At 43.3% G+C, this 22349-nt stretch overlaps 1 protein-coding gene across 2 annotated transcripts; it reads left to right on the top strand.

The window, feature by feature from the left end:
• Nucleotides 1-1866: 1866 nt before the first annotated feature.
• On the top strand, nucleotides 1867-20501 carry VSTM1 (V-set and transmembrane domain containing 1). 2 transcript variants are annotated; one of them, XM_037045615.1, is made up of 9 exons: nucleotides 1867-2035; nucleotides 3243-3278; nucleotides 6396-6680; nucleotides 11579-11617; nucleotides 17179-17271; nucleotides 17604-17631; nucleotides 17864-17901; nucleotides 18007-18038; nucleotides 20242-20501. In XM_037045615.1, the coding sequence occupies exons 1-9, from the start codon at nucleotides 2002-2004 to the stop codon at nucleotides 20323-20325; spliced, it is 669 nt and encodes a 222-aa protein (XP_036901510.1). In that variant the 5' UTR covers nucleotides 1867-2001; the 3' UTR covers nucleotides 20326-20501. The 2 variants fall into 2 exon arrangements, with proteins under 2 accessions (XP_036901510.1, XP_036901511.1); XM_037045616.1 differs by lacking the exon at nucleotides 6396-6680.
• Nucleotides 20502-22349: the final 1848 nt, after the last annotated feature.

The raw sequence follows: 22349 nt of genomic DNA, 5'->3' as shown, positions 1-22349 counted from the left end.
CACCCTCTCTCCAATAAATAAATAAAATTTTATTTTTTTAATTAAAAAAACAATAAACAGACACTATGACTACTGGGCTGAATACTTCTGGATTGGAAATTTAAAATGTTTAGAAGTACAGTCATTAGGTTAGCTTATCTGCACCTGTAGAAATACCTTCCTATCTTTTAAAGTTCTGTGTGCTTAGGAAATGCCTAAGAAAGTTTTGAAATTTTTTGATTTTGGGGACTCAGTAAATAAGAGAAATTTATTCACTTTCATGACTAATCAAAGCAATGCCACTTGAATAATCAATGAAATACTATCTTTGCCTTTCAAACAGGCAAGTTGGGGCCCAAAAGAAGATCTCATATATTGCTGTTGGGAGTACAAATTGATACTGCCTTTCTGAAATGTACTAGCAATATTTATCAGAAAATTTCAAGAGTCTTATCATCAAACAATTCTGTTCCAATTTAGTCTTCCTGTGTGCTCAAAACATACATGCAAGGATGTCTACTTCACAGATGTATACAATAGCCCAAATTTGGAATTAAATGTTCCCACAATATATTAAATCAATTATGACATCATGCAATAAACTATTACCTACTTGTAAAATAAAATGATATTTTTCCCATGGAAAAAAAAGAAATGCCTTTTTTCTATTGATGTAATTGTCCCCCTTTCCTTTCTCATAAATACCTATCACCTTTGTCTCCAAGCTACAACTCTTTGAGCTTCTGTACGAATCAGTGCTTCCCAGATAAACAGCTCTTCTTACTGAACTCAAATAAATGCTTATTGCCTCTCACTTTGAAAGGTCCTTTTTGTGATAATTTGTGATTGCATTATGTAGCCCCTAGAGCATTAATTATAAGTAAGATGTGATTTTTTCCCCCTCATAAAACATTTGGGGGAAAAAAAAGAAAGGCCCGTTTGTTTTTAAGTTAACACTTTGAGAGCAATGAGTAGCTGGGGAGGAAAGATCATGAAAGTTGCACTTCTAAGGAGAAACTACTTTCTTAACTCATCAATGTTTTCTCCTTAGCACCTTAGAAAATGGGATTATGCTCCTCCCACTGTAGAAAAAAAAATTGAATGGAAGCTTTTCAAGGTCCTCTGATTATTTTCTCTTCTGTAAGAAGGTAGCGTGGTAAAAATCTGATTGTCGTGTGGCCCATGGCCATGGTTTACAGGGGACAAGATTACTCAGCCTCAGTGGCAGATACATTCACTTCTGTTTGTTGTCATTGTTGTTTGGTTAACCTACCTGCTCTCAGGGGCTGTGAGGGTCCAGCTTGTACAGAGATCCCAGCATTTTAGATGTTATTATGTGCTTGCCCGGCCTCTGTATTGTGCCAATACCAATGTCTGGTTTTGATAATGTACTATAGTTTTATTACCACGGGAGGAGCTGGCGGGTTGAGGATGTGGGAACTCTATATACTATTTCTTGTGACTCTATAAATATTTTCCCCCAAGATTTTTTATAGACAGTGACTAGGCCCTGGCTGCATAGCTCAGTTGGTTAGAGCATCGTCTTCATGAGCCAAGCTTCAGGTTTGATCCTTAGTGGGGACACATATAAATATTAACCAATGAATACATAAATATGTGGAACAGCCAATGGGTGCTTCTCTCTCCCTCTCTCCCTCCCCCTCCTTCTCCCTTGTTCTCTTCCACCATCTCTCTAAAAATCCATAAGTAAAAATAAAAAGAGAAAGGACATGTCTTGGGCACCAATTCAGATGAGATGAGGTCTTGGGGTGGGCGGAGCCACCGCCACACACACACTGGATTATGGGGAAGATGTTGTCATTGATGGCTTCTGGTTTCCTGAGTCGTTTGCAAGGAGGAAACTGTACACCAGGTGGTGTGGAGAACCAGAGGGCCAGAGCAAAACGTCTCCCCACCCATCCTGGGGACAGAGTGGGCAGTTGGAGACCCTCCGTCGCCCCGGTCCCCCTTCTTGGACGGTAAAACTGAAGACAAGACCGTCGTCTGGGTGGAAGTGACGCGATGATCACCAGGTTCCTGTCCTTGCTTTGCCTCGGTAAGTCTCCAGGACTGGGAGGGACGGGTTTGGATAGGTAAGAAAATTCACGGTGGAGTGGGGGATATTGTGGGAAACAGCGCAAGTACAGAAACTATAACCTCTGTGTATTGGATACGTGGCCCCTGTCAGGATTTTGTGGGCTGTGATGTCCTCATGTTTTCATCCTGAGGTTCACACAAAAAGGTGAACCTAAGGTTCAGAGGCTGCGGTAACACCCTGGGTTTACTCAGCCGAGACATTCGGAGCTCAGATAGGATCTCCACATCTATCCTCCAAACACCACAGTCTTGGCATGAACGTTCCACTGGCGTTATAGGAGGGCAGGGTCGGCAGGGTGTGACGAGCAAACCAATTCCTGCTGGGAACTGGCAATGACTGGGGATGGCAGCCAAGGAGACATTTTTCTGACCAGCCCTATCCTCAGCCTCATTCTAACTGTCCTCAGCCTGAACATAATGCAATCCAACAGCCCTCGGCCAGTTAAAAACAAAACAAAGTACCTGAATTATAACCTTGGGTTGTCTCGCAGGAGCTCTCTCGACTCCGAACCATCAGCTCCAGCTCCCTCAGCCAGTAGCTCCTCCTTTGCGATGGGGCGTGTGGAGGGGTTATCAGGACTTATCTGCTCCAGTTCCTTCCTCCTTTGGGTACAGCTCTTGCCTTTGGGGTAATGCTCCTCCCACACACACACACTTGAACTTCAGGCTGTCGCGCGAACATACCCCAGACCTCCAGCTGCAGGGCGGACAGCTCTGAGCAGTCACAGACTGACCTCAGTCTCCTTTATGCATTTCCTGCACCACAAACTCTTTCCATTTGATTGAGGGAGAGCCCCCTCCCCCACAGCCCAACACTCTACACTAAAATAACTATTGGTCATTGAAGTGGCAGTGGTAAGGATAAGTATGGCAATCCAAGAAACTATGAGAGAAAAATGGAGGTAAATGTTCAACTTATAGACAGCAAAAGGACTGACTAATCATAAGAGCTTAGTTTCCGTTACCAACACAACAAGTCAGGGTTGCTGGAAGGCTCTCCGTAAACATAACTTCTGAAGGACAAATAGTGGGACAAAAGTAAAAGGTGAAAAATAAACCCAGGGAAATACCTACAAGGAACACAGCAGATTGGTCACGTGTTCTCTGCCTCATCGCTACTAAAAGACAAGCACATCATTTATCTCTCATGAGACTTTCTTTTCCAGGGCTCTGTCTGGGCTTTGAAGGTGAACACAAGAATGGTGAGTTGTCTTCCATGTAAACTCTCTTTCTTCATCCCAAGTTTCATGACTTTAAAAAATTATTTTCAATTACAGTTGACATATAATATTATATTAGTGTTTTTTAAATTTTATTTATTTATCTTTAAAGGGGAAGGGAAGGAGAGAAGGAGAGAAATATCCATGTATGGTTGCCTCTCATGAGTCCCCTGCTGGGAACTGGCCTGCAGACCAGGCATGTGCCCTGACTGGGAATCGAACTGCGATCGTGTGGTTCTCAGACACGCGCTCAATCCACTGAGCTACACCAGCCAGGGCTATTATATTAGTTTTAAGTGTACAATATAGTCATTAACTATTTATATACTTTACTTACAAATTGATTCCCCAATGAATCTAGTACCCATTTAGAACCATGCATAATTTTACTTATAATTTTAGGGACTATATTTCCTGTGCTATACTTTACATCCCTGTGACCATTTTTTGTTTTTTTAATATATTTTATTGATTATGCCATTACAGTTGTTCTATTCCCCCCTTCATTTCCCTCCACCCTGCACACCCCCTCCCTCCATATTCCGCCCCTTTAGTTCATGTCCATGTGTCACAAGTTCTTTAGCTTCTACATTTCCCACACTATTCTTGCCCTCCCCCCTATCTATTTTCTACCTACCATCTGTGCTACTTATTCTCTGTACCTTCTCCCCCTTCCCCTCCTCCCACTCCCCTGTTGCTAACCTTCCTTGTCATCTCCATTTCTATGGTTCTGCTCCTGATCTAGTTGTTTGCTTAGTTTGCATTTGTTTTAGGTGTGGTTGTTAATAACTGTGAGTTTGCTGTCCTTTCACTGTTAATATTTTTTTATCTTCTTTTTCTTAGATAAGTCCCTTTAGCATTTCATATAATAAGGGCTTGGTGATGATGAACTCCTTGAACTTGACCTTATCTGAGAAGCACTTTATCTGCCCTTCCATTCTAAATGAAAGTTTTGCTGGATAAAGCAATCTTGGCTGTAGGTCTTTGGATTTCATGACTTGGAATACTTCTTTCCAGCCCCTTCTTGCCTGTAAGGTCTCTTTTGAGAAATCAGCTGACAGTCTGATGGGAACTCCTTTGTAGTTGACTGTCCCCTTATCTCTTGCTGCTTCTAGGACTCTCTCCTTCATTTTGGTCTTGGCTAATGTAATTATGATGTGTCTTGGTGTGTTCCTCCTTGGGTCAACCTTCTTTGGGACTCTCAGAGCTTCCTGGATTTCCTGGAAGTCTATTTCCTTTGCCAGACTGGGGAAGTTCTCCTTTATTATTTGTTCAAATACGTTTTCCACCGTTGCTCTTCCTCTTCCCCTTCTGGTACCCCTATAATTCGGATGTTGGAACATTTAAAGATGTCCTGGAGGTCCCTAAGCCTCTCCTCATATTTTTGAATTCTTGTTTCTTCATTCTTTTCTGGTTGGATGTTTCTTCCTTTCTTCTGTTCCAAACCCTTGATCTGAGTCCCAGTTTCCTTTCCATCATTATTGGTTCCCCGTGCATTTTCCTTCATTTCACTTAGTGTAGCCTTCATTTTTTCATCTAATTTGCAACTAAAATCTACCAGTTCTGTGAGCATCCTGATCACCAGTATTTTGAACTGTGCATTCAATAGGTTGACTATCTCTTGGTCACTTAAAAGTATTGGCTCTGGGGCTTTGAGTGGTTCTTCTGCTTGAGCTGTAATGTTTTGGTCTGTTCAAACCTGTTACGCATATGAGGGGCAGAGGCTTAGGCATTCACCAGGGCAGGTCAACCCAGTTGCTGGGTTGTGACACTGTATGTGGCGTCAGGGTCCGAGAGGGAGCAATGGTGTTCCTCTTTTTCTTGGATTTTGGTCCCCTCTGCTGCTTCCCACAAGCAAATTGGGCCCTTCTGGTGCTGGTTCCTGGGTGGGTGGGCTTGTATACATTCTAGGACCCTGTGGGTCTGCCCAACAAACTCTCCTGTGAGACTGGGAGCCTCTACCGGCACCTCAACCCCCGAAAGTTTTTCCAATCGGTGCTTTTAGGCTTTTTTTCCCCGTTCTGGGGTCCTGGGTTGCACAGTCTGTCTCATTGACCATTTTTAAACCTGCCTGGTTTATCTACATGCAAATGTGTGTCCGCGGTCAGCCAGCTGCCTTTCGCCCCTCACTGGATTTGCTCAATTCTCCTGCCCCCGGTTCTGCCAGCCACTGCCTCTTCCTGCCAGGACCCCTCTCCACCAGCTGCTGACTCCACCCCTCTTACCGGTCCGGATGAATGGTCCATTGTTGTCAAACTTCCGTACAGTTCAATTTTCTGTCAGTTCTGGTTGTGTTTTGTTTCTAAATCTTTGTTGTCCTTAAACTTGGTTGTGCGAGGAGGTACGGTATTTCCACCTATGCCTCCATCTTGGCTAGAAGTCCCCCTGTGACGGTTTTGTGACTGCCAATTTGTACTTTGTAAGCTCTTCACCCCTCTCCTCTGACAGTTTCAATCTGTTCACTGTATCTCCGAGTTTGTTTCTGTTTTGTTTGTTCATTTATTTTGTTTTTAGATTCCACATATAAGTGAAATCACATGGTATTTGTCTTTCTCTGTCTCACTTAATTTCACTTAGCATAATACCCTCTAGGTCCATCTACACTGCTGCAAATGGCAAGATTTCATTCTTTTTTAATGGCTGAGTCATATGACTTTTTACCTTTAATTCTCTGAATTCTAGGAGAGTGTGTGTGGTCATTAAGGTAGGGAATCAAGTAAACGATATGATTGCCTAACCACATGTTGTACACCTGAAACTAATATAAAATATTGAATGTAAACTGTAATCGAAGAAATAAAATCTTAGCCCTGGCCAGGGAGCTCAGTTAGTTGGAGCCTCATCCAGTACACCAAAAGGTTAAAGGTTTGATTCCTGGTCAGAGCACATGACCAGGTTGTGGGTTTGATCCCCACTCGGGGTATGTTCAGGAGGCAACCAATTGATGTTTCCCCCTGATATTGACCTTTCTCTCTCTCTCTCTCTCTCTCTCCACCTTCCTGTCTCTCTAAAATCAATAAACATATCCTCAGGTTAGGATTAAAAAGAAAAATGTTTTAAAAAAGATAAAGAGTCCAACTAATTCTGAATTCTTTCCAGAGAAACTTCCCAAACCCTCCCTTAATGCCTTGCCGGGACCAGAAGTTAAGCGTGGTGCTAATGTGACCCTGAAGTGCCATTGTCACTTCCAGAATGTGACAGTCATGCTGGGGAAGTCGCAGGACCCTGGGTACAAGCAGGAGCGGAGCTCAGCAGGATACGATGCCGAATTCCTCCTCATGGACCTAGAGCCTAAAACTGCGGGCACGTACTTTTGTGCCTACAAGACAGTGGGTTCCCATGAGTGGTCTGAGAAAAGTGAACCCCTGCAGCTGGTGGTCACAGGTGAGCAGAGCAGCCTCGGTTTTCCTCCTTGATGCCCATATTCCCTGGCCTGTAATAGGACCTGGCAGAGTAAGAAGGAATCCAAGAAACAAAAAAAAGTCCAGGAAACAGATGTGACACTTCCAGTGTAGGGAAATGCAAACAAGACTTTCATCAGGGCTTCTGAGAGGGTCTCGATGATGTGGATGGACAACAGTGTTTTAGAATAGAGGTACTAAGAGAAAATTTGAGAGGCAGCAAGGCCATAGGATCAAGAGACAGTTGTCACTGAAGAGATAGTTTGGTACAGTTTCCAAGAGCTGAGGGCACACTGTGTCATGCTGAGCCACATGGGGAAGCACCAGGGCCAGGAAGCAGCCAGAGGGAATGAGCCTTTCTTGTTTCTGGGAGAATCAACAGGCTTAGGATTGGGGCATAGAGGCTGCCCAGGTTATCTGGGACCCGACCCTGGGGTGATGAGGGCAGGGACATAGTGGCCCTGAGTGTGAGAGACCAATGAAGGAGGTAGTTGGGAGTGTCGGCTCCAAATTGGTTGGTTTGCATTTGAGAGGTGTGCTCCAGAGAGAGATGTTACCTGTCTCTAGGAATTGCTAACCCTGAGAGGGGAATCCTCTGAATTCAGCAAGGTCCCCAAATGTTAAAGCATCAGATGTTGAAAATAAAGACAGGATTAATACAGAGAGATGGGTAAGCATGTCCCCAGTGCAGAGATAAATGGGAAGCCCCAGTCCTTCTCTTCACCCAGGCTGCCTTGCCCTGTTCAGGATCACTCCTAAAATCTTCCCTCTCAGTCAGCACAAAGCTGGGATGACACCAGGCCACAGTATGACACTCTGATGTCTGATTCCATACAAGAAAACTGAGTGTGTCATTATTGCTCTGCTGAAAATGAGAATCCAGAACCACTACAAATTGAGAAAGTAACACAAAACCTAACTGAGCATCACGGTGGCATGAAACATCCCTTGCTTTTGTTCCTCCCTTCAACAATGAAAATTCAGCATCCACCTACAAATAAAAGTGTCTCCGTGGGAATCATGGGATCCAGCATCATGTGCAAAGCGACGAGGGAGGAGTCTCGCCTACCTGTGCATCAGGTCATAGGCAGATGGACCTCAGTACCAGCTGTGGAACCTGCAGGAGAATGTATCTGGTTCCAGCCCCTCTGGGCTGTGGTCTGGAAGCACCCAAAGAACACGGACTTGGACAACACCTACCAGTGAGAAAGCCTTTGTGTGAGTCTACAAACCGAGACTGAGTCATCAAGAAACAGAAAATCTGAACAGAAAGTAATGGGTTCAAAGAATGAATCAGCAAGGGAAAAAAAAAAAAAACACCACAAAACCTCCCAACCAACACAACAAAAAGGCCTAAGACCACATATGTGGTTTCACTGGTTCTACCAAACACTTAAAGAAGAAACAATGCCAATCTTACTCAAACTCTTAAAAACAAAACTGAAAAGGAGGAAACACTACCACACTCATGTTACCCTTGTACTAAAGCCAGATGAGGACATTACAAGAAAAGTAAACTACAGACCGATATCCCCAATGACTATAGATGAAAAATTCTCAACACAATGTTAGTGACTGAATTCACCAGCACATTAAGGGGATCATACACCATGATTAAGTGCAATTTATCCCTGAGATTCAAGGATGGATTGGCATACATAAATCAATAACTTTGATAACCACATTTGTAAGATGAAGAATAAAAATCATATGACCATTTCAATAGATGCAGACAAAGCATTGAACAAAATACATCTTTTTGAGGTAAAAACTCTCAACATAGTGGATATGGAGGGGATGTACCTCAACAGCAAAAAGACCCTATACAACAAGCTAATAGCTAACATCATACTCAATGATAAAAGGTTGAAATTATGCCCTGGCTGGTGGATTGAGCTCAGGCCTGTGAAGCAGAGGGTCACCAATTAGATTCCCAGTCAGGGCACATGACTGGGTTGCAGGCTAGGTCCCCAGTTGGGGACACACGAGAGGCAACTACACATTGATGTTTCTCTCCCATTCTTTCTCCTTTCCTTCCCCTCTCTCTAAAAATAAATAAAATATTTTTTAAAAAGGTTGGAATATTTTCCTCTTAGATCAGGTGCCCACTCTTACCACTCCTATTCAACATGGTACTAGAAATGCTAGCCAGAGCAATCAGGAAAGACAAAGAAAAGGAATCCAAAGTGGAAAGAAGTTAAATGGTCGCCCACAGCATGGGTAATTCTATAAATATTTTTTAAATATTTTATTTATTTATTTTTAGAGAGAGGGGAAGAGAAGGAGAAAGAGTGGGAGAGAAACATCAGTGTGTGGTTGCCTCTCACGTGTCCCCTACTGGGGACCTGGCCTGCAACCCAGGCATGTGCCTTGACTGGGAATCGAACTAGCAACCCTTTGCTTCACAAACCTGTGCTCAATCCACTGAGCTACACCATCCAGGGCTGTTATAAATATTTTAAAGAAGTAAACTAATAGATAGTCACTGAATTAAGTGATTTCTCCAAGGGCCACTATTACTGCCTTCTATAGTATATTTAAATCCTAGGATTATGCTTCTTCAAAATTTCCTTTATTTTCTACATCTTCTGTGTTACCTTTGCATCTTAAAATTTTTCAGTACAATTTTCTTTAGTCTTGGAAGTTATCTCAATTATAAGTATATAATATGTGATGCCTATTGCTGATTACAAATTACAACAAACATAAATTCATCTTTATTTAATGATGATATGCTCTTATATCTAGAGAATCCTAAAGACTCAACTAAAAACTGTTAGAACTAGTCAAATTCAGTAAAGTTGCAAGATATAAAATCAGCACACAGAAATCAGTTTCATTCCTACACACTAACTACAAAATATCCAAACAAGAATGAGAGAAAACAATCCCAGTCACAATAGCATAAGAAACAATAAGACACTTAGAAATAAATTTAACCAAGGAGCTGAAATATCTCTACACTGAAAAGTACAAGACTCTGATGAAAGGAATTGAAGACACAAAGAAATAGAAAGGTATCCCATGCTCATGAATCAGAAGAATTAATGTTAAAGTGCCCATATTACCCAAGCCATCTATAGATTCAATGCAATCTCTATCAAAATACCAATGATATTTTTCACAGAAATAAAACAAACAATCCTAACAGACAGAAGATCCTGAATAGCCAAAGCATTCTGAGAAAGAAGAACAAAACTGGAGGTATCATACTCCCTGATCTTAAACTATACTACAAGGCTGAGTAATCAAACCAGCAATGTAGTGGCATAAAAGCAGACATATAGATCAATGGCACAGGATAGAAAACCCAGAAATAAACTCTTGCATATACAATCAGCTAATATCTGACAAGGGTGCCATGAATGCTCAATGGGAAAAGGATAGTCTCTTCTACAAATGGTGTTGGGAAAACTGGATAACCACATACAGAAAAATGAATTTGGTCCCCTAACTTACACCACTCACAAAAATGAACTCTAAATGGATTAAAAACTTAAACATAAGATTCCCAAACCATAAAACTCCTAGAAGAAAACATAGGGGAAAATCCCTTTGACATTGGTCTTGGCAACAATGTTTTGGGTATGACATTAAAGCACAATAAACAAAAATAAAAATAAATAAAAACAAGAAACAAAAACAAAAAATCAAACTAAAAAGCATGCACACAGCAAAGGAAACTGTCAACAAAATGAAAGGGCAACCTACCAAATGGGAAAAAAATATTTGCAAAATGGTAGTGCTCCTGGGTAAAAGTGGACTAAGAAGCACAAATAGGTAGCTACAAAATAGTCATGGGGAAGAAATTAAAGCATAGGAAATATAGTTAGTGGTATTGGACTAATGCTGTATGGTGCCATTTGGTGTACTGGAAATATTGAGAGGAACACTATGTAAATTATATGATTGTCCAACCACTAAGCTGTACAGCCGAAACCAGGATATAATAAAAAAAAAATAGCCCTGGCTGGGTGGCTCAGCTAGTTGGAGCACTATCTCATATGCTGAAAGGTTTTGGGTTCTATCCTGGTCAGGCCACATACCTCAGTTGTGGGTTTGATCCCTGGTCAGGGTGCATTTGGGAGAGAGCCAATAAATGTTTCTCTCTCAAATCAATGTATCTCTCTCTGCCTTCCTCCTTTCCTTCTTCTATCTCTAAAATTAATTAACATATTCTCAGGTAAGGATTACAAATAGTAATAATACTAAAACACTTTAAAAAAAGAAATAAGAACAAAAGAAAATGATGGTGTTCTATCCAGGATGGTGAAAGTTGGCAAGAAATAGGATTAAAAGGGGGGGAAATTAGCCCTGGCTGGCATAGCTCAGTGGATTGAGTGTGGGCCTGCAAACCACTCGATCGTGGTTCGATTCCCAGTCAGGGCACATGCCTGGGTTGCGGGCCAGTTCCCAGCAGGGGACACACGAGAGACAACCATACATTGATACTTCTCCCCCTCTCCCCTTCCCTTCCTCTCTAAAGATAAATAAATAAAATCTTTAAAAAAAAAAAGAAACACAATCTAACATTCTGGCCCTCATTTGGAGACCCAATGAGACATTCTCTTCTCCACTTTCCAAAAAGTCTATAAACAGAACATGAACACTTATACCCCTGAGGTTCCCATTATTACTACTTTTCTTTACTATTTTTAAAAAATTTTTATCTATATATCTTTAGAGAGAGGGGAAAGGAGGGAGAAAGAGAGGGAGAGAAATATTGATCAGTTGCCTCTCACAGTGCCACCAACCGGGGAACCCCGTCATGTGCTCCGACTAGGAATCAAGGTAGCAAAATTTTCTATTTGCAGTACGATGTCCGACCCACTGAGCCATACCAGTCAGGACTGACTACTTATCTTGCATCCTGTTTTCTAGATACCCGTGGTGGATCTGGAGCTTCCTCAGGAAAAACAGGTAAGATAGTTAGAGAAGAAGTGTTTTGACCAATTGTATCCACCTGGAGGCAAGGGATTTCTTTGGGTTAAAAGGCACGGGAAGAATCTTAATGTCTACTTTTTCAATGCCTTGGAAGGAACCACTACCTTTTGGGGGAGGTGACCTCTAAGCCACTCCTGTAAATCCTGGTGAGTAAGACATCCTGAGGCGCATTGTCTGACACCTTTCATAACGAAAAACTATGTTAGAGTTATGTGAGGCACGGGGGTGAGTTTGTGTGACTGGCTTGGGGAAGGGAACTGGGACCGGTGGTGTTCAGGTTTCTTTGGGGATATGTGTGATCAAGGACTTGATAAAACTTTAAAGTTCTCAAAGACAGGTGAACATCAAATTCTTTTTCTCTGATGTTGCTTTTCCAGGAAGAGTTGACTAAGGCTCTGTCCTCAGAGATTCTTGGGAAAATTTAGGGCTTTTGACAGCCTTAGACTGAAACGAGTACTCACCAAACTTTAACAGCATCTAGATGCTTATCATCCTTTCTTCTAGCAACTAATAACCTTCCTGCCATGTACACTAGGAGCCAAGATTGTTAAAGGTTGTTACCAGAGCCCTGGCTAGTTTAGCTCAGTGGATTGAGCACGGGCCTGGGAACCAAAGGTTTGTGGTTCGATTCCCAGTCAGGGCACATGCCTGGGTTGCAGGCTAGGTCCCCAGCAGGGGGCGTGTGAGAGGCAACCCACACATTGATGTTTCTCTCCCTTTCTTTCTCCTTCCCTTCCCCTCTCTCTAAGAATAAATAAATAAATTTTTTTTAAAAAAAAACAAGGTTGTCACTGGAGTCTATGCTGGTATAATTTGTTTTTTCAATGCATTTTTTATTGATCGATTTTTTGAGAGAAATAAAGAGAGAGAGAAACATCAACCTGATGCTCCCCCCGCCCCATTTGCATTCTATTTGCAACCATTATGCATTCAATGGTTGGTTCTTGCATGTGCCCCGACCGGGAATCAAACACACTACCCTGGTACAGTGGGACGATGCTCTAACCAACTGAGCTATCCAGCCAGGGCTAATTCATTTTTCTCATGGAAGCTATCCTCTGAGGTGTCTTTGCGAAATAAGTATTCACCTTTGAAAATGTTCTTATTCTGTATTAGCTGGTCTGGGGCATGATTGCCACTCCAGCTGTAGGAACATAATCCAGGCCAGGAATGTTTCCTTGGACAAACCTGAAATCTGATAGAGTTGAGGAGCATGGAAGTATCAGAGATGAGGTGAGAAGTCTCACAGCGTGTGAGAGGGAAGAGGGAGAAAAGCTTTCATCTTTTTAGCTCATGTGGAACTTACTTTCTTTCATTTCTATTGATATATAATTCACATTCCATAACTGCGCACTTTCAAAGTGTACAGTTCACAAGGCTGTGCAACCTTCGCCACTAATATAACTCCCAAAGTGAAATCGCATACCCACGAAGCTGTCGGTCCTCACCCCCTCTCCCGCCAGGCCCTGCAAACCACGAATGCTTATTCTGGATATTCCCTCTCAATGGAATCACACAACCTGTGGTCTTTTGCATCTGGCTTCTTTCACTCAGCATCCTGTTTTCAAGGTTCATCCATGTTGTAGCAGGTGTCAGGGCTTTGGTTCCTTTTTCATGGCTGAATAATATTCCATCATGTGGATAGACCATCTCTTATTTCTCCATTCATTCACAGATGGGCGTTTGGGTTGTTAGTACTTTCTGGCTACTCTGAAGAGTGTTCCTGTGAAAAGGGATGTACAAGTGACTGAGTTTTTGCTTTCAGCTGGGTTCTACCTACGAGTAGGCTTGCTGGGACATATGGTAACTCTATGTTTAACTTTTTGAGGACCTGCCAGACAGTTTTCCAATGTGGCTGCACGATTTTACTTTCCCACCAGCCATATATGTGGGTTCCAATATCCCCACATCCTTGCCAATTCTTGTTAATTTCCTTTCATTTTATTATAGCCATCCAAGTGGGTGTGCATATCATTTCTTAAAATGTACTTTCTGAGCTCACACTGATGCCACCGCAATTCTAAACAGAATGACGAATCTTTAAGCACAGATCAGTTACCCTCATGCTGTATGTGCATGTCCCAGGGCTGCTGGAAGGGACCCTACACTCCCATTCTGTGCAGACCAAACAGTGAACCGCACCACCCAACTTTGACTCAAGGGCAGGCTTGCTTTCTGGTGCCTGTGTTAAGCTGTATCCCAATGCCTAGGAAGACTCCTCCAGACGCATATCACAGACTCTCTGTAACTTATTTTGGCTACTTGCAAACAGGCATGTGAAATCTTACCAGGATATTTAAACATCTCAGGGTGAACTCAGTTCATCGGGTTGTGGGGCCACAGGAAGGGGATTTTGCAAGAATTTACTTCCCATTTCCAGTGATTCGCTTTGAGAGAAAAACCGTAGGCTGGACAGAGGGAGAAGTAAATGGTGAAGGCAGGGCTGATGTTTCTCTGCTCCCACCGAGGTTCTGGGAACAACCGTTCCTGCCCTGTGTTCATATGTCCATGCAGATGCCTTGATAGAATTGTTGTTTCTGAGGGTCTCTTGGATCCGATGCCACCAGAAACAGATTCTTAAATATTAGTGCAAAAATGACATTGTAGGAGAGTGGGGAAGAAGGACTCTCTTGAAGAAGGACTTCAAGGACAAGAGACTAAACAACGGTGGGATATTTCAGTCCCTCTGCTCAATCCTGCAAGGAAGCACAGGAGACAGGAAAGGGCACAAATGCGAGAGGCCAGGAAGCTAGGACATTCACATCCCCACAAATAACAGTCACTCAGGGTGACCCTGAGGCACATAAATTCCAAGGCATTTGGGATCCTTCCAGATGCGAATGTTCACGTAGGAAAGGGGAAGAAGGCAGGATCTAGAGTGCATAGAAATAGCAGCAATCTTCCCCTGGCTGGTGTGGCTCAGTGGATTGAGCGCTGGCCTGTGAACCAAAGGGTCGCCAGTTTGATTCCCAGTCAGGGCACATGCCTGGGTTGTAGGCCAGGTCCCCAGTAGGAGGCGTGTGAGAGGCAACCACACATTGATGTTTTTCTCCCTTTCTTTCTCCGTCCCTTCCCCTCTCTCTAAAAATAAGTAAATAAATTTTTTTAAATGGCTAAGGCCTGGGGGAACCTGGGTGCGGGAGCATTTACAGCACCTGGTACAGAGGGACCTGGGTGTGGGTGGGAGGCTGAGTGAGAAAACCACCTTCCTCACTGCTTCATTGCCCTGCACAGTGAGGCAGATCCTACAACGGGGGCTCGAGCCATTACCTCGCTCTTCACGTTATGTTATCTTATCTCTCTTCAGCTTCATTGAGCTACGACTGACGGATAAAACAAGAAGATATTTAATGTGATGATCTGATATTAGTGTACATCATGGAAGGCTTCCCCCCGCTGAGTTAATGAACATGCCCCTCACCTCATATTTACCTCTTCCCTTTTTCTTTAATGAGAATGCTTAAGACCTACTGTCTTAGCAAATGTTTTAATGTTTTAAACCCTCATCCAAGGATATACTTATTGATTTTAGAGAGACAGGAAGGTGGTGGGTGGGGGGTGGGTGGGGAAGAGACATCCATGGTGGAGAGAGAAACATCAATTGGTTGCCTCCTGTATGCGCCCCCAGTGGGGACTAAACCTGCAACCTAGGTAAATGCCCTCACTGAGAATCGAACCCAAGTCCTTTTGATATACGGGGTGATGCTCCAACCAACTGAGCCACACTGGTATCTCTTTACCACCTCTCCTTATTTCCCCCACGCCTCAGCTCCTGGCAATCACCATTCTGCTCTCTACTTCTATGACTTTTATTACTATTATTAATAGTAGTAGTAGTATTTAGATTCCGTGTGTAAGTAATACCATGCAGTGTTTGTCTTTGTCTGACTTTTTTTACTTAGCACAGTGCCCTCCATGTTGTTGTAAATGGCGGGCTGTCCTTGTCATTCAGGTTGTAGTTCACGTTGTACACATACCATGTAGACAATGATTCCTGAGCTCGGGGACAGTGTGGGCTCTCATCCCCCTGTGATTGGACCTGCATTACCTCTCCAGCATCACAGCTGGTGGGGCACCTGCTATCCCCCCAGATCATCAGTTCCATGGCAAGGGTTCAGAATATCACGTCTCTCCAACTTGGGCACCCAGTGGCCCCCCCGGACCTTGTGGCCAACTGGCCTGATGGTTTAGACACAGCAGAATCCAAGTCCACCCTTCCCATGTGACCTTGGGGTACTCAGTGGACTCCCTGATACCTGGTCTACTTATGAGCGAAATGGGGACAGTGAACCTGTCTTGCGTGCGTATCATCAGGGTAAGAAACAGCACCCATGAAGCCCCTGACACAGCGGCTCACAATAAACGACCAATACTACTGTGGTCAGTGAAACATCTATGGGAACTTTCCCATGTGCTAGGCATGGTAAGTGCTGGCCCATTTAATGTGGTCCAGTAAAGTAGTTACTGTCGTTGCCCTCACTTTGAATGGAGGAGATGAAACAAAATGCTTCGAGCAATGGGATGTCCCTGCTCTGAAGTGACAGCTCCACTTTAAAAAAAGAAAGAAAAAAAGAAACTTGCCCTAGCTGGTGTGGCTCAGTGGATTGAGCACCAGCCTGTGAACCAAAGTGTTGCCAGTTCGATTCCCAGTCAGAGCACATGCCTGTGTTGAGAGCCAGGTCCCCAGAGTAGGGGGAGCTCCAGAGGCAACCATACATTGATGTTTCTCTCCCTCTCTTTCTCCTTCCCTTCCCATCTTTCTAAAAATAAATAAATAAAATCTTTAAATTTTTTTTAATTTTATTTTTTAATTACAGTTGACATTCAATATTATGCTACTTTCAGGTGCACAGTGTAGTAGGTTGGACATTTATATACCTTACAAATTGGTCACCCTAGTAACTCTTGTACCCACCCTGGCACCATCCATAGTTAGTACAATATTATTGACTATATTCCCTGTGCTGTACTTTCCATACCTGTGACTATTTTGTAACTGCCAATTTGTACTTCTTAACCTCTTCCCTTTTTCATCCAGCCCCCCCAAGCACCCTCCCATCTGGTAACCACCAGTCTGTTCCCTGTGCCTACAAGTCTGTCCGTGTTGTGTTTCTTCATTTATTTTGTTTTTTAGATTCCAGATATTAGAAAAGTCATACGGTATTTATCTTCCTCTGCATGACCCAGCAATTCTACTTCTGGATATTTACCTAAAGAAACCCAAACCACTAATTCAAAAAGACACATGAACCCCTATGTTCACTGCAACATTATTTATGATGGCCAACCTAAGTGCCTATCAGTAGACGAGTGGGTAAAAATACCTGTGGTACATTTATACAATGGAATATTACACAGCCATGAAAAAAGGAATGAACTCTTACCACTTGTGACAGCATGGATGGACCTTATGCCAAGAGAAATAAGCCAGCTCCATGTTTTGACACCAGGTTGTTTGGCTTCTCTTACTTGTTCTAAATTCCATCAGTGTGTTCCAGAAGCCCAACCAATTCTCTGACCTGCTCCTCTCCTTTCAGACACCAGAGTCATCTTCGTCACCACCTTCAGCTGCCTCGTCATCTTCCTCCTCTTTCCCTCTATCTTCCTCATCTACAGATGCAGTCGGCCTGGTGAGTAGATAGCAACCCCCATTAAAACCACAGGAGAGCCCTGGCTAGTGTGGCTCCGGGGATTGGGCACCAGCCTGGGAATAGAACGATTGCTGGTTCGATTCCCAGTCAGGGCATATTCCTGGGTTTCAAGCCGGGTTGCCAGTTGGGGGCAGGTGAGGGGCAACTAATCAATGTATCTCTTGCACATTCATGTTTCTCTTCCTTTCTCCTTCCCTTCCCCTCTCTCTAAAAGCAAATGAATAAAATCTTTTTAAAAAAACCCCACAGGGGAACAGAAATAAGAGAAGGATTCTCTCATTTGATAAATTCTCCCTTGTGTTTTTTTATAGGTTCATCCCATAAAGAAGCCACCAAGAGGTAGATAGATACACTTGGCAGGTGTCTCACTCCACCCTTCAGGGACCCCATTTGCCCAGACCCCATTTTTCAGGCCCAGCCACACCCTGTTCCTTGACAATACCCCTCTCTCAGTCTGAGGTGTGACCTCCCCTTTCTCCTCTCCCAAGCCCTCATCATCCCTCCAGAATCTTCATGCCCCAGAGTTGATGCCCCACAGTTGACTGTGTGTTTCTTTCTCTCTCTCTCTCAGAACTAGCCATTCCAAATTACCCAAGCAGGAGGCTTCAGGTAAGTGATAAGAGAAGAACCCAGGAGAGAGCAGAGGGCAGCTGGACTCCCGCTGACTGAGAACTGAGGTTTGTTTGTTTGTTTTTCCCCCTCACTCACGTGCAGATTTACCCAAGCTGGAAACAGAATCTCTCTCGGTGAGTTCTCCCGCCTTGGAATTCCCCTGAGGGCTGTCTTAGCCGCCAGGCTGGTCCTGCCTGCTTCCCAGTTCAGCCCACAGTCTGGTGACATGGATACCCCCACTCGCACCGTCAGGAGGCCGGTTAATATCCTGTCTAAAAGCAGGCACTTTGATTGAACTCCTAAAAAACAGAGAGTGGAATGGTAGTTACTAGGGGCTAGGGGGCAGAGGAACGGGGGAGGCGATGTTTAAGGGTACAGACCTGCATCTCATAAATAAACATCCTGAACAGCTAACACACAATAGCCCACAATGTGTATTATACACTTCGAGGTTGCTAAGAGGATAGATCGAACTTGTTCTCACCATACGCACACAGAAGGTAATTAAAGGTAATCGCATGCTCCTTGGGGGTGCCAGCTAACATCATGAATTGCAGAATACAAATGTATCAAATCAACAGGTGGTATACCTTAAACTTATACAATGCTATATATCAATTATATCTCAAAAAATAAACAAACAAACAAATAAGCCATGTCCTTCGAATGACAAAGTAGCCAAATCTCAGCTCCCAATGTCTCCTCTTTATCCCCAGCGTGGTCTGAGAGGAATCATGGAGTCCCTGTGATTTGAACCCTGTGTGTCTTCCCATATCTAGTGGGAAACAAACTCCCCATGGAAAAGGCTTGTGTGAATCTAGCAAGGTCATAAACATTAAGGGCTTCCTGGAGTTTCTGGCAAATTTTAAATGTCAGGTGGATGGTGTGAAAGGGTCCATGAACAAATGTTAATCCATTAACATCAATCAGTTGTTTTACTATTTAAAATACTGCTGATTGGTGATTCCACATTGGCTAGCATTCCATCTAAGAGTGACATCAGATAACATTTGCACAATTTTCCACAGGACACAGAGGTTCATTAGCTCATTCTTCACGCCAAAGTAAATAGAGGATTAACAGAAGGTGCAAGGAGTTCACTGCCACGATGAAAAAATACTCATGCACACTGCGTTCATTTAGATATAAATCTATACCTATAGATGTAGATAGGCAGATGTAATTAAAGTTATAAAAGAGGCATGGTGCCCTGGCTGGTGTGGCTCAGTGGACTGAGTGCTGGCCTGCGAACCAAAGGGTCACTGGTTCGATTCCCAGTCAGGGCACATGCCTGGGTTGTGGGCCAGGCCTCCAGTAGGGGGAGCACGAGAGGCAACCACACATTGATGTTTCTCTCCCTCTCTTTCTCCCTCCCACCTGCTCTGTCTGAAACTAGATTTTAAAAATTTTTTTTAAAAAAAGGCATGGTTCACAAGTTAAGCATAAATTAACAAATCTGGTCCACTTCCCATGCTGGATTAATGTCATTAATTCATAAATTATTGATAATGTCATAACAATATAATATTAAGATGTGGTACCTTTACACCCTGAAGTACTAGTCAGCCATGAAAAGGGGGAAACTACTGATAAATGTGGTAAGCAGATGCCCTTCAAAAACGTTTCACCAAGTGAAATGAGCCAGAAACGAAAGACTATGTATAGCATTGCTCCATTTGTATAAAAGTCTCCACAAAAGGCAGATAAGTAGTTGCCTGTGGCTGGGGTAGGGGTAGGGGTGCAGTGGGAGGCAGGGGGGCAAGGTTTAACTGCAGACAGGCACAAGGGAATTGGGGGGAGCGGGTGACGCATGTTCTCAAAGTAGATTATGGTGTTGGCTGCATCATTCTACAGATTTACTAGAAGTCATCTAACTGTACAGAAGTCATAGGGGAGTTTGCTAGGGACATTATACGTTATTTACTTATAAATTATACCTCCATGACATTGTTTAAAACGAGAATATAATAGTACACCGTACCAGCAGGTTTTTTCATGGGATGGTAGTTCTTCTCCAAAGCACCTTTGCAATGACTTTTATCAGCACCAGGTACCCCTGGTTGTCAGATCCTTTTGTTAATACTAGAGTGGAAGCCCTCATCCTCCATGAGGCACAGCCAGTATAGCATGCTGTGCACCTGGGCCGTCCGATACCACAGCCCTCCGTTGCACATGGCTGCCACGCATTTGAAATTACTGCCCATCTGGCATAGTTTTACATTTCATTTAATTCAATTTCCATTCATTTAAATTTAAGTAACTCGATGGGGCTCAAGGCCCCCGCGTTGGACGTGTCAGCTCTAAATGCCGGTGTGTATCCCTCTCTTTTCCCCAAAGACTGAAGACCCCCAGGAAGACACCCCCGCTGATGTAAACAAGGAGGCACCATCTGAGGATGAGCCCCAGGGATCTTGTGAATGAGCCGCTGGTGGACAGACTTCTCCCCTGGGGAGGAGAGTTTGGATTCAGGTGGCTGAGGTGACTGAAATCCACATCACGTTGTTTCCTCAGCTCATCGTCCCTGCTAATAAAATTGAGGTTTTTCTGCTCTGGTTGGTGTGGCTCAGTGGACTGTGTGCTGACCTGCAAATCAAAGGGTCACCAGTTTGATCCCCAATCAGGACACATACCTGGGTTGCAGGCCTGGTTCCCCAGTAGGGAGCACATGAGAGACAACCACACACTGATGTTTCTCTCCCTCTCTTTCTCCCTCCCTTCCCCTCTCTCTAAAACTAAATAATAAATAAAATCTTTTTTAAAACATTTTATTTATTTATCTTTAGAGGGGAAGGGAAGGAGAGAGGAAGGAAACATCGATGTATGGTTGCTTCTCGTGCATCCCCTGCAGGGAACTGGCCCCTGCCGGAAACTGGCCTGCAACCCAAGCATGTGCCCTGACTGGGAATCGAACCGCTATCGTCTGGTTCACAGGCTCTCGCTCAATCCACTGAGCTACACCAGCCAGGGCTCTTTTTTTTTAATTAATGGTTTTCTTCTTGCTTCCACTCCTCTCGAAAACTACTGGATGGGTGTTTTCTAAATTCTAGAGTCTGGCTCTAGTATGGTTTGACCTAAAACATAGGCCAAGATTATATCCTACGTACACGGACTGGTGGTACTCATAATATTCACTTGGGGAGTTGTGGGCAGCACCCCATGAATGGAAAATGGTCCCCCCACAGAGGCCTGTGTGGCTGCAGTCAGGTGAGGCATTCCCTAGACATAGGGCTTCGGAAAAGGAGCACAAAACATGAGCCACAAAGTGATGAGGACACTCAGCCATGAGCTAATGACAGCATCCTTTTGCAGCATGCGGCCCGGCCAGCAGCTAAATGTATTTGGGGCACAATTCTCTCACGCTGTGCTGGGCAGCCCCAGAGTCCCTAGTCCAGACCAGTTTCCTCACTGACGTGACTGCCATCGTATTTCTGTTTGTGTTATTTCCTCAATGTTTTTAACCTTTTTAACTGATTGATTTTAGAGAAAGGGGAAAGGAGAGTTAGAGAAAGAGAGAGAGAAACATTGATCTATTGTTCTATGTATTTATGCATTAATCAGTTGATTTCTTATGTGCCCTGACCAGGGATCACACCTGAAACCTTGGTGTATCAGGACAATGCTCTAACTAACTGAGCTACCTGGCCAGGGCTACATATAAATAGTCTTAAGGCATAAACATATGCTCAATAACATTTCTATTTTTAAAAGAGAAAGTCAACAAATAACATGAATGAAAATATCTACACTGACCTATTTTCTTGACACAAGTATTTTGCTTCCCAATCTCTTTACCTCCTCTCTTCACCAGCAGTAAACATTTTCCAAGATTGTGCATATTATTCCTAGGCATTTATCATACTTTCACAGCCCAGACATCTATTCATAGTCCACATATGGCACTGTTTTATGTTATTAATGTATATACATATGAAACACTTATTTGAAAGAATATATGCACCCCTATGTTCAGTGAAGCATTATTTACTATAGCCAAAATATGGAAGCAACCCAAGTGTCCATCAATAGACAAATGGATATAAAAGATATGGGACAAATACACAAGGAAATACTATTCAGCCATAAAAAGAATGAAATCTTACCATTTGCGAGAGCATGGATGGACTTAGAGGATATTATGCTCAGTGAAATAAGTCACAGAAAGACAAATACCATATGGTTTCACTTATATGTGAAATCTAAAGAACAAAATAAGCCCAGGCTGGTGTGGCTCAGCAGATCGAGTGCTAGCCTGTGAACCAAAGGGTCCCGGGTTGGATTTCCAGTCAAGAGCACCTGCCTGGGTTCCCAGTAAGGGGCGCACAAGAGGCAACCACACATTGATGTTTCCCTCTCTTTCTCCCTCACTTCCCCTCTCTCTAAAAATAAATAAACATCTTCTAAAAATAAAGAACTAAATAAAGAGAAAAAACACAACAGAAACGGAC

This window comes from Sturnira hondurensis, unplaced genomic scaffold (assembly GCF_014824575.4).
Source record: "Sturnira hondurensis isolate 20B ecotype Veracruz unplaced genomic scaffold, ASM1482457v3 Scaffold0004386, whole genome shotgun sequence".
NCBI lineage: Eukaryota > Metazoa > Chordata > Mammalia > Chiroptera > Phyllostomidae > Sturnira > Sturnira hondurensis.
The sequence above is the reverse complement of the archived record's forward strand: the minus strand, read 5'-3'. Positions and strand labels throughout refer to the sequence as shown.